The sequence below is a fragment of the Mycteria americana genome, chromosome 4 (assembly GCF_035582795.1).
Source record: "Mycteria americana isolate JAX WOST 10 ecotype Jacksonville Zoo and Gardens chromosome 4, USCA_MyAme_1.0, whole genome shotgun sequence".
Lineage (NCBI taxonomy): Eukaryota > Metazoa > Chordata > Aves > Ciconiiformes > Ciconiidae > Mycteria > Mycteria americana.
Genome location: NC_134368.1, coordinates 62,239,746 through 62,256,546, shown reverse-complemented (window position 1 = coordinate 62,256,546; position 16,801 = coordinate 62,239,746). Strand labels below are relative to the sequence as shown.

Here is a 16,801-nt window from a genome sequence, read left to right as displayed (position 1 = left end):
CCATTTCATGTTTTCCCCAAGCCCTCAACCCCTCTCGTAATCTATGAGATTAGAGGCAGTACCAGGGTCAACCATGGACATCACTAGCAGATGCCTTAATCGTCACTTTACACAGTCCTGTCATCTTCAGCTACACTCCCGTTCTTCTTCCCTGCTTCTGGAAAGCAAAACTTCAGCTAACTTTTGCCCTTGCTCACATCCTGTGTGAGTGATCACAAGGCTCAGCACTACCCTCCTATGGGCTTTGCTTCAGTGGTTTCTCAAAATACGATGGCTGGAAATCATCAAGGGTTGTGTTTTGGTTTGGGGTGTTTTGTTTTTTTTTTTTTTCTTCCAGACTCTTGGTAGCAAAATCCTCCCTGTTTCCCTGCCAGGGAAATCGCTTCCCACTTCTTGGCACATCTTTGCTCACCCTGGGGCTCATGTGGTTTCAAAAGTAAACAAATAAAGGCAGGAATAAGAAGCGAGCCTGCTTGAAAAACTTAGCGGGTGGCTCAGCGTCGCTGCATTCAAAATGCTCTTGCATTTTGCAGGCGGTAGGTGCTGCTGAACTACTTGCAAGGCAGAAGTCGGGCAGCACACTACACCAGCACTCGGACATCGCAGACCTACTGCCGTCTCCGTCACCCACCCACTGCCTGAGGCTGGCCAGGCATATCTCCTCCTATTTCTGTCTCCTTTAATTTTGGGCCTTTGAGAGGGGTTTTCTTTTAGCCCATGTATATTATGTCTAGGTGAGGCAAGGTTTGCAGAGGGAGTTAATGCTTTTTATCATTTTAGCCATTATCTATCCATTCTAGCTGGAAGAACAATGAAATCCTTTGGGCACAACCCCCCTTTACAATGTTGGGGAACCTGTTCCTGGCTGGACCTACAAAGTGTGACATTTCAGGCAAGGGGAGTTCACTGTTTTTTGAGAAATTATGAAAGGCGCAGTCAAAACACGAGTTACCAAAGTCTTCCTCCCCTAACCAACTCTCCCATCAGCCAGAGTTCAAGGACAGCAGTCCACAGCAACTTGTGCCTACTTTTTGTGACGACGCCTTCCAGGTGGATGATGTTGGGGTGGTCAAACTGCCCCATAATGCTTGCTTCTCCCAAGAAATCTCGCCTCTGTTTCTCTGTGTAGCCCACCTTCAGGGTTTTGATAGCCACCGGAAACTCGCGCTTTCCCTGCAGCTTCAGCCGCCCGCTGCAGACTTCTCCAAATTCACCTTTCAGAGAAAAATCAGAAAGAACAGGATCACAGCACGTCGAAGGAACGCACGGCGTGCATCCGTCTACAGCATGCAGCCCAGCCCCTACAGATAGCTGACCAAAAGCACGCAGGGCTGTCCTGCATTCATGGATGTGGAAAGCTGAACATCACAGTGATCACCCCCTCAAATAGCCGGTGTACCACAAGCCAAGTAATTCATAAGCACAAGAAAACCGGGAAGAAAAATGTAATTTTCCTATATTTAAAGAGCTATACTCTATATTCCACTGGGCTTTTTCCTCATTTCATGTTTTTGTCTACTGGATGAGAGAGTCCTGTCACATCCTATATCATCGTCCTGTGTAGATAGCTGTAAAACACAAGCCACTTGCTTCTTAACCGTCTTTTGGTAAGTTAAATAGATGGAATGCTGTTAGCCTTTCACAGCAACATATATTTTTATAGACTATAAACCCTTTCCGATTTTATGACCACCTTTTTTAAAAAGTAACCCAAATGGATTTTTTTTCTTTTTTTTCTGGTGAACAGTAAATTACCTCCAAAAACACAATTTCAGAGGATAGAAAATATTCCTAACGTTGGACGCAAGTCCAAACAAACAGCTTAACTGGAAAGAAAATGGGAGTTTCTTCTTTTAACCAAGAAAGTTAAAAGCTTTGGACTTTGGTTGGTGCTGTTTTTCTCTCCCAGGTGGCTTCTTATTCTGAATTTTTGCTTTGAGACTGACCTTAATGGGGGAGGAGAAAGAGGTTAAAATGGTGAAAAGAACCTAAAAATTAAATGACTTATTTCCCTTAGCATCCATCAGAATAACTCAGCTTGGTCCAAGCATGATCATTTTCTGCTGTTTTCAGTTCAGTCCCTGAATTTCAAAACCACAGACAATGACGGGTTTGTCCCAAACTTCAGCTGGAACATGCTCCCCATCACTTGCAGCGTACCTAACAGCACAAATATTTCACGGCCCTTCCCAGATCTCTTGTGTTAAGAAAGCCAAGCCTCCACACTGCTAAGGGTCATGAAATGCATTTCCGTACCAGCTCCGATAACTCTTTCAATGGTTATGCACGAAGCTTCGATTTCCTTAGCAAACTCGTGGACGGCTTGATTAGGGTCCTCATAGGTGTGGGGGTCAATGTAGGTCCTTACTCCAGGCAGCTTAACTGCAAACACAAATTAAGAGGGTTACCAGCACATGGCATGACAGACTATGGGCAACACCCACTCCTGTCCCTTGCACTCCGCTTTGCTGGAACACATTGCAGCAGGGAAACCTACTTCTATGGGAAAGATGAACAGCATTCTTGGAAAATGACATTTACATGTGACATATGTGCAACTTCATTGTATTTAGAAAAGCACATGACAGTGCTCAGCTGGAACAATGTGCAGCTAAAAATCCCTCTCAGTCCTGCATAAAGGGCTGGTCCGAGGTCTGGTGCAAAAGGATCCCTTTCTGGATCTGGAAAGAGTACACCAGGAGGAAAAGTACAAAAAGAAAAATTCTAAGGGAACAACTTGCAAAGCAAGTTGGATGGATGGGGGTTGATGGAGAGCTGCAATAAATTATGCCTTACCAGTCACATATTAGCTAATCAATCGGCCACATTATTTCAGATGGAGTTACTGAGATTTAAATGAATGGAATATTTCCAGTACAAAGCCTGGGGGTTGTACCAGTATAAATAAAATCAATAGCAGGCTTTTTCTCCAGAAAAAGAGAGGGGGAAAAGTATTTTCATTATCCATATTATAAGTTTGTTTTGACAATCATTAAGACTACTCACATGAAGAACTGCTCATCAGTCTAATAGGACAGCTATGTTACACTGTGGCTCTTAACTGATTTGCTTCCTGCTGCCTTCATTACATAGCACTAATGGAAATTTGACTTTCACTCAAGATGCGTTTGCCTTTCCACCCCAAAAGGCACCTTGCTGTTACCCATCCCCAGATCCCACAGCACTTGACGAAGGAACGCTTTTCAAACACTGGCTTCGGATGTATGGAAGGACTGATAGTAACTATGAGATGTACTTTCTAGCACCTCCGCAGAGGTTTTTTGTATATAAGGGCATTAACACAGCATTTCTGAAAGCTTCCTAGGAGCAAGGTAGGCGTTATTCCTTACACCTCTGCAGAGTCATCCAAGGCAAAGAGTAGCTGTGGGCTTGGTCCTCACTGCTGGCTGGGGCGGAGCAAGGGTTTCAAACAGGTATTCTGGACTGACGTGTCCAGACCACAAAAATGTAGAGTTGTTATGTGCCGACCAGGCAGAATTAATAGCACCTTGGGTCACAGAGCAAAGACAGAGGAACAGAACAAAATGGCTTGCTAGAGAGATCTGCTACAAACATACAGGTGTGAATAGCTGGGCACATATAAGGACTGTTCAAATGTTCAGTTCTGCATGGGCCTTAGAGCAGGGGCAGGTGGGAACTTACTGAATAACAGAACAAACTGAATTCTTCTGTGAATTACCAGCAAAACCAGAATTTTGTTTTTTTTTTAAACCCTGTCACTTGTATTTCTCATTACCACAGAGAGCCGAAAACACATGTGTACATGTTCGATCTTTACTCACTGTGGCCATTATGAAAATGCATCTTTTCTTCTTCTGGATCTTGTTTAGCCTTGCTATAGCCACAACGCCTGGAAAAAAAAAAAAAAAAGAAGAGCATTTTTGTCTCTGGTATGGCAGAGTAGCTCTTTACTTCAAATCCCACAAAACACAAAAACCCAGAGCAGCGACAAATCCAACCTCTCTAGTGGCTGCATTGCTGCTGTCCCAGTTTTAGCTCATCAAACTACTTGCAATTTCCCTAACGGGATTCAGGGCCCAAGGCCCACTGATTTTCAATTGGACTTGTGCTTCCAAATCCCACAGATGCTTCTGAAAAACTCCACTCTAGCATACATGTAATTTAGCTATTATTAAGAAGAAAAAAAAGCAAGAACAGGAAGGACAATGGAAGGGAAATGGGATGAAACATTAGAATCGCAGAAGCAAGATCTCCTGGACTGCAGAGCTTTTGTAGGCACCATGTTGTATGTATTGCATGCTCCCCTTCATCCACGGGGCACTCGCACAGAACTTTAAATTTTGATACTTTAGAAAACAGCTTTGTGTAAACATTAACACCTTATACACATGCAAAATGATGGGTTAAAAAACCTCAAAACCTGTTGCCTCACTGCCTTCAAAGGTCTCCTTGCTCTCCTGGCTCTCATGGGGTTTCCTGCACATCTCCTGTCTTTACCCAGGGGAGCTACCATTCATGCAATCCCCTCTGCCCAGCAGCAATAAAGATGGAAGAAGGTACACAGTCACTTCCTGACCTATCTTGCTCCCGTGTTAGCACCAGGCAGTGCAAGGATGCTGTTGAATCCCACCATGGAGTTGCAACCACAGACATATGGGAGCGGCATCTCCCCCAAGGCATCCTCCTGTTAGTCTTTGGATGCTCCTCCCTGACTCGTCACTCACCCTTCTCACTGGTTCTCTAGGCGATGGTATTGCATTAGCATTAACTGGCTGCTTTGGTGGCATTTCTGAGACCCGCTTCACTTAGACAACCACCTAGGAAGCTACAGGGTAACTGCACAGGCAAGGAGAACGGCTATATATACACATATATATACAGTTAAAAATATGGGATGAGGTATGTATGATGCACATATATATGCTAGTCTTTCCAAGGACCTGATATGATACCTGGATACAGGAACTGGATCATCCTTAAAGCAAACCGCACGGACATGAAACAGAGGGACACTGCTTGGTAGAGTGAAAAACCTGCAACGGATACCCGCAAGCCAGCCAGCACGCAGTGGGATTGCTAGCTGGCACACCTCAAAGAAAGCCTCAGGTTACCAAGGAGCTACTTAAAGCTGAGAAACTTGGAGTCTTCTCTCCCTTGCCCATGATTTTTGAGATAGGGAGATGCGAGCACTCGCAGCATCACTCGCAGCAAGGAGGAGCATACCATTAGCAGAAACAAAACTGCAATTAGGAGGAGGCAGTAATAGGCATCTGCATGAAACATGCCCTCAGCATGAAGTCCTATTACAGGGAACTGCTGTCTGCCTGGTTGCAAGGGGCCAAGCAGTCTTTTGGCTATAGGATTTTGGCACCGGATTTGTGAAATGATCACGATTACGAACAAAAGCCCCAATACGACGGGACGCACACACCGCCGCTGAGCTGGCCCCAGCAGAGCTGGACACCGGAGGGTCAAGGAGGGAAAAAGCAACATGGACTCCTGAGGTTACTCTGGGGAAGGGGAGCAGGCACGCAAGCTTACCTCGGGGAGAAGGAGAGACCTGTGCCAAGAGGAGAGGAGGAAAAAACAGACTGCAAAGGTTGTGCAAGCGCAGGGGAATGGATCAAGACAAGGTGCAGAAGACAAGGGGGGAGGCTGACAGGTGGTCCGGGGGCACAGGCAGGGAGATGACAGGGCCAATAAACAGGTCACACTTGATAAACAACCAGGCTATCCATGCAGGGCATGATTTCAGCAGCAGCGACCACGCTGAGACCATCGCGCTCCGAATGCAAAACCCACGCGAGTGGCAATGAGGTGCCCAGAGACACGGCTCAGTTATCTGTGTGTCGGTGCTCATCACCTTGCTCTAGCAGCAGCAGTGCCATTTCCTGAGATGGGGTCCTGCCTAATTAACTCAAAAACTAAGCACTAGGCGTACGCAGAGACCCTGGGAGTAAGGGTCATTTCAAAGCACGTTTTCACGTTCACAATCCTGGGTGAAAATGGATTCTTCTCCTTCTTCATCATACTGCCTGTCCCTTTAAGTATATAAACTAGAGATATGAGTATCAGTATCAAGTCCCACTTCTGGCAACCCCAGTTTTTTCTGCTGCAAGTTGCCAAAAGTTACATCAGTTTTCCGCAGAAGTAATTTTCTGGATTGAGGCATATAACTCATTTTTCCTCTTAAAAAAACACAAATGTTTCAATTCATCCGTCTACCAAATGCACATATACAAGATTTCTTCTGTTTGCCTTTTAGAGCAAATGCCCTCATCTCTTCCTCAGGTTTGGAGTACTTCACCTATAAGTAAGCTTTTCTAACATTATCCTTTTTACTACCTGCATCTCCTGATTCTTTGACCATAAAAAGGGAGGAGAGAGAAATGGGGAACACTTGCGTCCAGTAATCCAAGCGCACCTTGACGCACAACGGTCCATGTTTTACTGCCCAGGGACACACTCAAAGGGCCAATGCAAACCAGTTGGCTCTGGCTGTCCCCCTCTCTCAAGCTGGGTAACCCATACAGCAGCACGTCACATTAGCATACGAAATCAGGCTCTGGAACCCCCAAAGCACCGTTAAAACAAGCCTCGCCTCCAAGACATGCCAAAGTGAAATGGCAGCTAGTGGACTGCGACTCTCAAGCAACAGCTGGGCGTCACTAGCAAAGCTTGCTGCAAAACTTGCCTGTTGCAATCACTTGTGCCCTTTGCACACTCGCTTTCTTAAACTACCCAGAGAAACAAGCCATGTACATGCTGGCTGGGGCTAAACCGCACTTCTTCCCTTCTTGACCTTCAGATGCTTTAAGTAACACACACAAGAAGTTTTTTCTCCTTTCTTCCCCAACTAAATCCCATAAAAATCTGCTATTTCAGGTTAACAGTCCTGATTCACTACATGAATCTCACTGGCAGATAAAAGTATCTAAATATTGTGGATTTGCAAAATATTTTTGGGGAAAAAAAAGCTCCCACTTGTTTGTGAAATAATCCATTTCTGCACGTGCATTTGCTCTTAATAGTTATTGGAAAAGCTGCGAGTCAAAAGCCTCCTGATGGAAGACTCATTCTCTAGTTTATTGTCATTGTACAAAGCATAGATTTCCTATATCATTTCTATATCACGTACAGCAAAAGCATAAAGATCCTGACGCTCGCTTCATCTCCCACTGAGCTGGAGACACTCAGCCAAAGAGTTAATGTAATTCAGCAGCACACCTGAATCTCAACTAATTTACTCCTGTTGTGGATTTGTCCCAGTTTCAGCATCTAGAAAGCAGATGTCTTCATTGCATAGCTCTGTGTTTTTCAATAAAAGTATCAGAGGAAAAAAAAAGTGAGACTTTAAATATTCTTAAGGCATCATGTCTTATTTAAAAACTACTTGCAGATTGGCAGGCAGCTTGTAAAATATTTATGGGGCAGATTATAAAAGTGAAGTTGTAAAATGATCCCTATATAGGTTTATAAAATATAAAACGGACAGGTAGAAAGATGAAGAATCCAGCTGGGAAACTGTATGCCCACTGCCTCGCATGGCAGAAGCCAATTCACGGAGAAAAGTCCTTCAAGAAACAAGGCAGGAAGATGCTTGCTCTCCCTGGACCGACGGGGATGCTTTGCATCTGACCCTGTGCTTCGGGGTGCCCTTGCTGGGTGGTGTGTGTCCCCTTGGCCACCCGAGGCATCCCCAAAAAACACAAAATGCCCAAGGGAAGGAGTTTCCATCTCCCTAGCTGGGGCCACCACTCTGATCACAACCCAGGCAGGACACAGTCAGGGGACTGTGGAGCTGGACCTTAGACATCCAAGCCCTAGGCAGTGATGTGGAAGAGTCTTTATACACTTTTTTTTATAGGCATAGGCCAAAGCATTTCAGCACACAGCCAAGGCGTTACTGGAAATGCACATGGGGACAGCATTTAGACTTCCCCGATGAGGAAAGGGACCTCACCTTGCTAGGTGCAGTCAGTACCACAGAACAGCTTGTGCCCTGAAGCAGCAAGCAATCTCCCATCCCAGTCCTGCAGAGATTTATACATGTATTTAATCTCTTAAATATGAGATAAATGAACTCTGTGTGCTTCTCCGAAACAGAGACAAAACGCCACTTGCTTTTCAGGGTGAGACCTTCACTCAGAAGCACATCTTTTACAATAAATCAAATTTGAGGAATGCATCCAACTCATCTCGAGCTGTCTTTTTACAGGTTTGCGAGGACCACAAGGTTGTTGTTTACAAGGGGTTAGTGCTCATTTCAGACATTTAACATTCCAAGATATTAAAGCAATAAGGCCGCATATGTGTTGCAGGGCAGGACTGTGTTCCACCCAGAGGAACAAACAAACAAGCATGTATCTGTCCATCTGGCCAAGATCCTGTCGCCTCAGCTCATGTGTGGAGACAATAACTTGTTCAACAAATAGTTCTATCCTGGATAAACAACACTGATACTGAGAGCCAGAGGCAAAAGTCTACCTCTAGCAATGCTGGTCCACGTTCAGCATTCGCCTTTGCTGCTTGCAATCCTAGAATATATTCAGTATCACAAAACCAGGGAATACGCAAGGGACTGGTGTAAAACAAACAGCTTTTATACTGGAAGTTGTTTCCCATTTTTCTGTTCACTTTCCTCCTGCTTTTTTGATGTCTGTAATGAGTTACTTCGATTGCACTGGACCAAACTTTCACCTGGAGTGAGTTGGGGCAACCCATGCAGGCTGGGAATCTGACTCATTCAACTCCTCTATCTACTCTCAAAGTCCTATAATTTGGAGAATGGGATCAAAAGAGCAGTAAAAGGTCCTGAGATGACAAGCTAAGACCTTCAGCTCAGTTCAAAGATACACTAGACAACTGGCCTGAGAGGAACCAGGACAGGTTCCCTTCCTAAGGGCTGCAGGCTCACCATCTGCTTACCCAGCCACTGCTGTCCCCCTCTACAGGGCGCGACCCTGCCTTCAACCTCCGATTAACTTGGACGTCCTACAAAGGAAGTTTCACAATTCCAGCAGTGGTATTTTTAGCCTTTAGTCTTTCCCTGCCTTTGCACTGAATGACTCCCTGCTTTCCTAAACCACCACCAGAACAATTAAAAATAATTTAAACAAGATACCGTTTCCCCTTCTGACAGGAAGCTCCCTCTGAAGTGATCTCCATAAATCTCTCTAAAGAGGTTGTCGTGCCTTCCCATAGCACTGCCAACGGTGTCTGTGTCTTGAAGTCACTTTTCCCGTTTCCCCCTCCCAGCTTGCTGCCACATTAGTCTCTCCACAGCTTAGGCGGAAACTTGCAGAGGGTGTTTTCCAGGTCAGCCAACTTTTCCCTATGCGTCTCTCTTCTTCGTAGCCATCCAGTCCATTCCTGTTCTCCTCTGAGAAGTATTTTCCATTGCTGCTACTCTCTAGCTGGGGGCCTTGCTGAGGACATTTGAAGCATGACTCCCAGCAAGGGACTGCTCGTGCACTGGTGGCACAGCCATGACAGACAACAGAAATATTGGGAGGCTTTCTTTTAGTGCACCCGTTGCCAAATGGGCGGCTTGCAGGAATGACCGCACATACCAGAAGAACATTTTGCAGCCAAAGAGTTTGAGCTGAGCAGCCTTGCTTGCTAACACTGCTCTTAAGTACTCAAAAGTCATGAAAACAAATTTAAAAAGACTTCCACAGGAAAAAAAAACCCAACAACCTTCTGCTTTAGGGCCTTTGCGATTGGCATTTGCAAACTCCTCTCTGGTTCAGGCCTCTGTCAGAGCCAAAATACAGCACTGGAGGACCCAAAAATGGTCCACCTTGGTGACTGCTGTGCCTCACAGCCAGGGACTGCACCATGACCCAGCTATCACCATACAAAGCCTCAGCATCCCCCAGAAAACACAGTAGAAGAGTTTCACACCTCTCACCCAGCTATGCTGCAAAACCTTCCCAGTTTAACACCGCACGTAGGATATCTCAGTGCTCCTGTGGTCTCAAACAGCTATCTGATGGGGATGTTGATTTCATGAGTCTCCTAGGAGGCTTAGGGAGATCTCTGCCTGCACAGATTACAGCCGATTCAGAGGTATAAAACACATTCCCTTTGGGGAGCAACTCAACTCACTCCCAGTCAAACCAACAGAAATTAAAATCACCCTTCCTTTGATTAGATAGAAAAGAGGGGAGAGTACAAGAGAGCAGAAACTGGTGAGGCAGCCCAGGTGGTGGCAGAATGGGGCAGCATGCAGCATGGACACGCAGCTCTCAATGCCCATAGAGATATGTCCAATGCTGCTGGAGCATATCGTTGGCAAACAGCATCATGTCGTTGCCGTGTATGTCATACATTGACGTGTATGTCGATGACATACAGTTTGTTTCACTGACATGCACGTTACATGCCACTAAATACCTTTCCACTCCCGCCTGCCCCCTGCCTCCTTTCTGGGGGCAAATTACCGCCCTTGGCCCCTTTTGGTGACAAGAAGCAGAATTTGATGAAGTGTCCAGCATATGTGATGTTTTATCATGACACATGACATTGCTGGTGTGGTGTCTGGATCGATCACGGCATAACATATCAGGTTTTTTTTCCCCTGGGACCCCTGCTCTTGCTGGAGACACGCTCTGCGTCAGGTCACACTATTTCCAGTTGTTGAGATAGACAAGCTGGGTGCAGAGATTGGATGAGAAAGCGATTTCCAGGCCAATACAAGAAAGGGAGGGAGAGGCAGACTGTGCACAGAAAACATGGAGGGAGGACACGAAATAGGAGCCAGCACGGGTGGGAACACTGACCATGTTAGGCTCGGATAGGCAACAGCACGCAGAGAAGAAGCCCACCCACAGCCATGATCGCAGCAACTGAAAAGCAAACAAAAAGGCCCACGATAAGGAATAATCCCACCGCCCTGGCAAGGTGCAAATACATTTGCAACATTTTTATATGCACTTCTTCCTTCTTACTGCAATTATTATTTGGATCTTAACACCCTGGGCTGCAAGAATTTCATGGCATGTGCTACTGTTGGGGAAAAACGCCTTGGGGAGAGCGTATAGATCCTGGTCCTGCAAAGCAATTAACCATGTGCTTCCCGTACTTGAGTACCACCGTTAGGATTAATGGGGCCACCCATGTGCTTAAACTTAAGCACCTGCCTTGGAGCAGGCAAAGTGACTTCTTCCACAAGCATGTGTGTGGTACAGTTACGATTTCCTTTAAAAAAAAAAAGCACTGGATGAATGCGAGCCCTGCTTTTGCAGACCCTTATGCATGTACTCAGCTCACACAGCCCTTTCTGGGTCTCCTTGTATCACTGAAGCTTTGCATGTGCATTACGTATCTGCAGAAGCAGGACCTTATGAGTCGTGTGAGAGTATTCAGCCTAAATAAACTCAAAATATGGTGAGTTGAAAGGCACTGTGTGCGTCCACAACTTGCTTTTGAAAGCTGCTGAGCCATTACGCTAGTCTAATCAGAGTATGTGTTCGCCTGACATCAGTCCGTAACCCGAGGCTGGCTGCACCTCAGTAATTGCTCTTTATCCTTGTCAGAGAACCTGCATGGACAATTTTTCTGTTACCAAATCTATTAAGGTAATTCATCCTGAAAAAGAACATAGTGCAGAAGAAACAACACGAAGAACTTCAGTATGATATACAAGCAGGAGCCCAACAGTGAAGAGATACTGCGATTAAAGTCAGCTGAAGATCTCACTCATCATTTCTCCTCAAATCATCGTAACATGTCACTCTTGAAAAAAAACTGTGCCGATCAGATTTTTATAAAGTATAACTTACAACGCCTAAACACATTAAAATAGCCTATTTAGACAAAATTAACATTCTGCAACTGCATCGCCTTAAATTATGATGCAAAATAACTTCAGGCATGCAATGATTTACAGAATTATATACTGGATTATGTGCTTATTTAAATTAGAACTGGTGAAGAATGCCTTTCTAAGCTGCTTTTGCATCAGCAAAACAACTTGCTAACATTTTCTAAACAGTGATGCCAATATTTTTTTACTATAATTGACAATATTTCGTATTTTCATAATGCCCCAGCTTGTGCAGTCATACTAATATGGGAGCAGCTCAGCCTTCACTAAACCTCTCCGTTGATCCAATTTAACACCAGAGGTCCGAAAACCAAAAGCACACAAAGGGAACCCAGGTATTATATATTTTGAGTCAATTTTGCCATTTTCTGGGTTTAACCTCGCAGGATTTGAGCGCAGGGAACTGGTATGTCTCCAGAAGATCACTGTGGCTGTGACGACTTAGCTTACGTTTTAGCTAGGACGCCTTTTCCCCCCAGGCATTTTCTAACAGTTGCTGCCACCAGACCTTCCCACACCGCTCAGCATGCAAAGTCAAGGTTTTTGAAACAATAGTTCAATTAATGTGAAAAGCAACCACTTCCTTAAAATGAAAAGAGCTCGCTGTTTTCTTAAACAAAGAAAACTCTTTGAGCACCTCATCAGCAACTGGGCTGCTCCGAGACAAAAATCAGTTCCCTGCACTGAATGCAGAGCACTTCAGATCTCACTCGCTCCCTTTATGGGGAGGAAAAAAATGTTCAAGTGCAAGGGAAATATGCCTCAATGCAGCCTTACTCTTGCACACCCGTAACATAACGCTGTGCACTTAGGGCCAAAATACTCTGAGGTGTAACATTAGAGGAATTTTAAAGCTCTTAGAAACAAACTAAACTGGATCAGCAGACAACAAAATTCACTTTCCAGTCCCAGGAGCACTTGGATAGGTAAGTGAATGGACTATTTGGCCTGAACAGTTAGGACAAAGGAAGATTTATTACTGCTTGTGTTAAAAGGATGGCTTGATTTGGCAGATAAACTTCAGAATATAAAAATCCTGAGGCAAATAGAACTGGATGTTCAACTCCAGCAAACCCACCGTGACCTCATGGCCACTGCATTTGGATGCTGATGGCTTCTAGGAGGGGCAGAGTTTCCCCATCTCCTTGCTCCGTGCAGGGCTTTCTCAGTCTAAAAACTGAGGAGCTGAAAGCAAACGCTTTCCAGACGAGATCAAATGCTGTGGCAGGATAAGAGATCGCCACTCAATGAAATACGCCTGGACCTCTCCAGGGTTTTAAGATCTTTAGCCAGCAAGCTGACCTGTATTGGCGAGCAGTCAGAGTTGAACCGAGCACTGTATACATCAAAATTATCTGCAAAGTCTCCTCCAGCCTCACTGAAGTAACGAGCAGACTACTAGGAGAACTTGTGGGGGCTGCCTCTGGCTCCAGCAGGCGGTCAGGAGCCCCTCCGATCTGCTGCAGGTTTAACAGACGACACCTCCATGTGAATGTGAAGGTTATTGAGAAAACACCTGCAGCGTTAAATCCCCTTTGCTGGGAAAGAAAGAGGTGCTGAGGAGGCAGTGTCTCCAAAAGCCAAGCTGGCTTGAAACAAGGTGTGACTTCTGGCTTCAAGGAAAGGGCTGCAGATGGGCAAAGACAACGCAGAGGAGCCTGGAGCTGCAGCAATACCTCCTGGACCTCTGTGCCCTGATGGCACCACCCTGCTTCTTGGCTAGAACAACTCTACCACTTTCAGTTATCTCAGGCACACAAAGCCAACACTCCTCCAGCTCTAGCAAAGGTGACCCCCGCAATGCCTATGTGGTTTGCACACCCCACTGTCCAGAGAGCAAACTTTAATAAACCTGTGCTAGGAGGACTTATCAACACCCTTGGCATCATTTCAAACCCTGGGCTACATGCTTTGTTAATGAAATGTATATATATGATGGGCCCCAACAACTGTGCCTGCAATCAATGTAATTAATTTACCACAAGTCTGCAGATGACCCAGAGAGCATTTGGAATTAAACTACATTTCTAGTGGCTAGATAGATCTCAGAGAGGCTCTGCTGTATATAGCTGCGGCTTTTAAGAGTTCTAAGTTGAAGACTTGGAGTCATGATAAATGAAAGCCTCCTTTGTTGCTTTTAATAAGCTGCTTTAATGGGATGTTCTTCAGAGGCTTGCATTTAAAGACTGAAATACTTGAGGGTGCCTGGGAAGATTTTTCGAATCCTTCACACAGCCTTGAGCGATGGCAATGATTGCTTCCTGCATCTTCAGGTCAGGAGGCCAGCACCACACCTAGCACCTCATGAGTCAACATGCTTGCTCCAAACATCAAAGGAGCAGCATTACACACTGTGACCTTCTATATTCCTACTTTGCCCAGAACTATATGAATGTTTAAGGAGTCACCTCCTCTTCCTGCTGAGCTATAGCTAGTTGATACGTTAAAGCACGTCTCTGTGCTGTTCAAGAATAACTGAGAATGCAGAAGCCCAAGCAGATGACATCTATGCAATCGCTATGGGGAAGGAGAGCAACGCTTCCAGGGAAAGGAACTGCACTTGGAAGGACCTCTGGCATTATGCTTTGCTATGTCTACGCCGTAAGAAAGTATGGATAACCTTTTTTCTAGGTAAGAGGCCAAGTGCCGCAACATGGCGTGCCCCCAGGAGAGGTCACGCTTCCTATTTCTAGCATCCAAAGCAAGATGAAACATCCACATATTCAGAAGTGCAGAGGGATGACAGTCTGATTTTCTTCTTCATCCACGACCCACTCCACAGCCAAGAGAAGACACTGTAAAACCCCACTTTAAAACACTGTGTACACATGGGGCTTTCACCAGTGCTCAGCAAGAGCCTGGAGTTGCTACCACTGACGTCAGGCTCCATTTTCAGCTTGAAGGGCAGCCCAGTTCCCTTCTGAAAGCGGAAACAGGACTTGCACAATGCCATCAAATGCATCATCTGAATGAAGGCGAGGAGCTTTCATCACTGACTGCTGCACTCCCCTACATTTCCCCTGCTCAGACAAAGCTTAGCACCAGCTGCTTATCTGTTCGTGACGGTCCTCCTGCCCCGTTCCCTTGGCTGCTGCCAGAATAACTCAGAAATGCTGCTTTCAAGGGCAATGCCTCATGGGCTTGGAGCTTAATTACAGATTTGGTCAACTCTCGCCTCCTGTCTGGGCCAAAGTCATCTGAAGGCAGATTAGCCTAGGTCCCTTAAACCCTCCTCAGAACTGCAGCAACTCAGACTGGCTTGCGGAGCCCGGTGCGTTTGCACAGAAGTACTAAGCCAAAAAGTGTTTAGAATAAAAAATTAAAATAGGTGTTGGAGCAGTCAAATTTGCCAATCTGATCTAGGCAGGATGCTAGAGATGGGGACTACGGGCAGCAGATTTCCACACCGGCCGTGGGAAGGCATCACCCTGTGCAGGAGGATACACTGGAGCACTTTTTTTCAGAGAGGGATATGCATACCAATGCCGCTAACACTCCTCTCTGCCAAAGAGCAAAAAGGCTGTTAACATGATGGAGGTAGTAAAAACCTTGACCCGAACAGAAGCAGGACCAGACCCTGCCTGCGCTTGGTGGATGGGAATTTTGACTTGGCAGAGCAATAGCTTCTCCAGCAAAATCCTTCCTCTTGTCAGGTGAATCGTGGGGAATATTTGGCAGCAGGCAGCATCATAAAGTGGCCATAAATCATGGGAGACAATGTCCTGTAGGAAGAAGGAAGAGCAGGCAAGAATGTAGAGATAAAAATCCTTTAAAAAGTCACAACTAACAAAAATCATGACTCATGCTGGAAAAATTCTCTCTATGAAAAATGTTATCTACAAACTGTCTCCCATTTCCTACGGAAATATTGAAAAAGCAAACTATTTTAAGCCCTGATACATCTTGGAAAATAGGATAGGGGGGAAGTTGTGGAAAAATTCATCCATTTTGACCTTCCACATCACGGAAGGTTGCAAATACTGGCTCAGGACCTAGGATATACGGCACAATCCTTTCACCCTCTCTAGTCCCTGAAAGTCGCTTTTTAACAAGATGCACATATTTGTGTCCAGAAAGTAGCCCTCTGCCACTGCAGGGGCTGATATTTAAAAGTCTAAATCAGCTAAGGTCAAGGATGGATACTCTGGTGCAGAAGCCTCTAATTGCCAATACCCAGGTGGCAAGATTTGTCTTTGCTGTGTCTTTTGAAGGCTAGTTCTTTGCCAGAAAGAGACTGCACAACACAGGGCGAGGGACAGTTTTTTGTTGCTTCAAATCTGTTTTTTTTCTTAAGTTCTATAAAAAGCTCCCTCCGGTTATTTGGAAGACCACTCAAGATGGAAAGGTCATCCATAATGGGTAGCTGGCTATAAATGCAGATGCACAGTACATTCCTTAGTTATTTTGAGCAGCTTTTGCGAACATGCTCAGCATTGACCTAATAGCATCCCCATTTTACTCTGTAAAAGCCCATGCCTTTGTTTAGAGCTACAAAGCTCAAAGGCTTGGGGGACCGGAGGGACCAACAGTCTCTTGACACTCACCCCAAGACCCCATCGGTTTTGCAAACAGGACTTGGTTTGAAGGACAAAAAAGGGGGAACTGCTCTGGAGCAGTGGAGCATCTCCATCTCCAGCTCTGGAGCATCTCCTTCCCAGGATGATGCAAACCTGGCTTCCTACCTCGGTTTGTAGGAAGAAAGGGGCTGATGCCACAGCAACGACTGTAGCACCTTATTGCTCCTTGCAAGACAGAGCGCAAAGATCTTTGCGACTGGCGTTGTCTGACACAGACTGTAAAACTAAAGTCTGTAATTATTTTAGATTAATATATACTTCAATTAGGAACAACAATGCCAAGCATCATCTAATTCAAGTATTGCTAGGAAAGCAAAATTTATAGCTCTGCTCTATCTGTAAAACGCATTGCAATTTCAAGAAGAACACATAATCCTAACAAAACAAAGATAACAACAACTCCGTGTTCTTT

At 45.3% G+C, this 16,801-nt stretch overlaps 1 protein-coding gene across 9 annotated transcripts in view; it reads right to left on the bottom strand.

The window, feature by feature from the left end:
- The window catches only part of EPHA5 (EPH receptor A5), a 216,182-nt gene that overhangs the window by 40,837 nt on the left and 158,544 nt on the right, over nucleotides 1-16,801 (bottom strand). For all 9 annotated transcript variants that reach the window (XM_075500803.1, XM_075500805.1, XM_075500806.1 and 6 more), the window contains 3 exons: nucleotides 3,804-3,871; nucleotides 2,257-2,382; nucleotides 1,029-1,214 (listed from right to left, as the gene is read on the bottom strand). In XM_075500803.1, coding sequence (XP_075356918.1) covers nucleotides 1,029-1,214; nucleotides 2,257-2,382; nucleotides 3,804-3,871 — 380 coding nt within the window. The remainder of the gene's footprint in view (nucleotides 1-1,028; nucleotides 1,215-2,256; nucleotides 2,383-3,803; nucleotides 3,872-16,801) is intronic.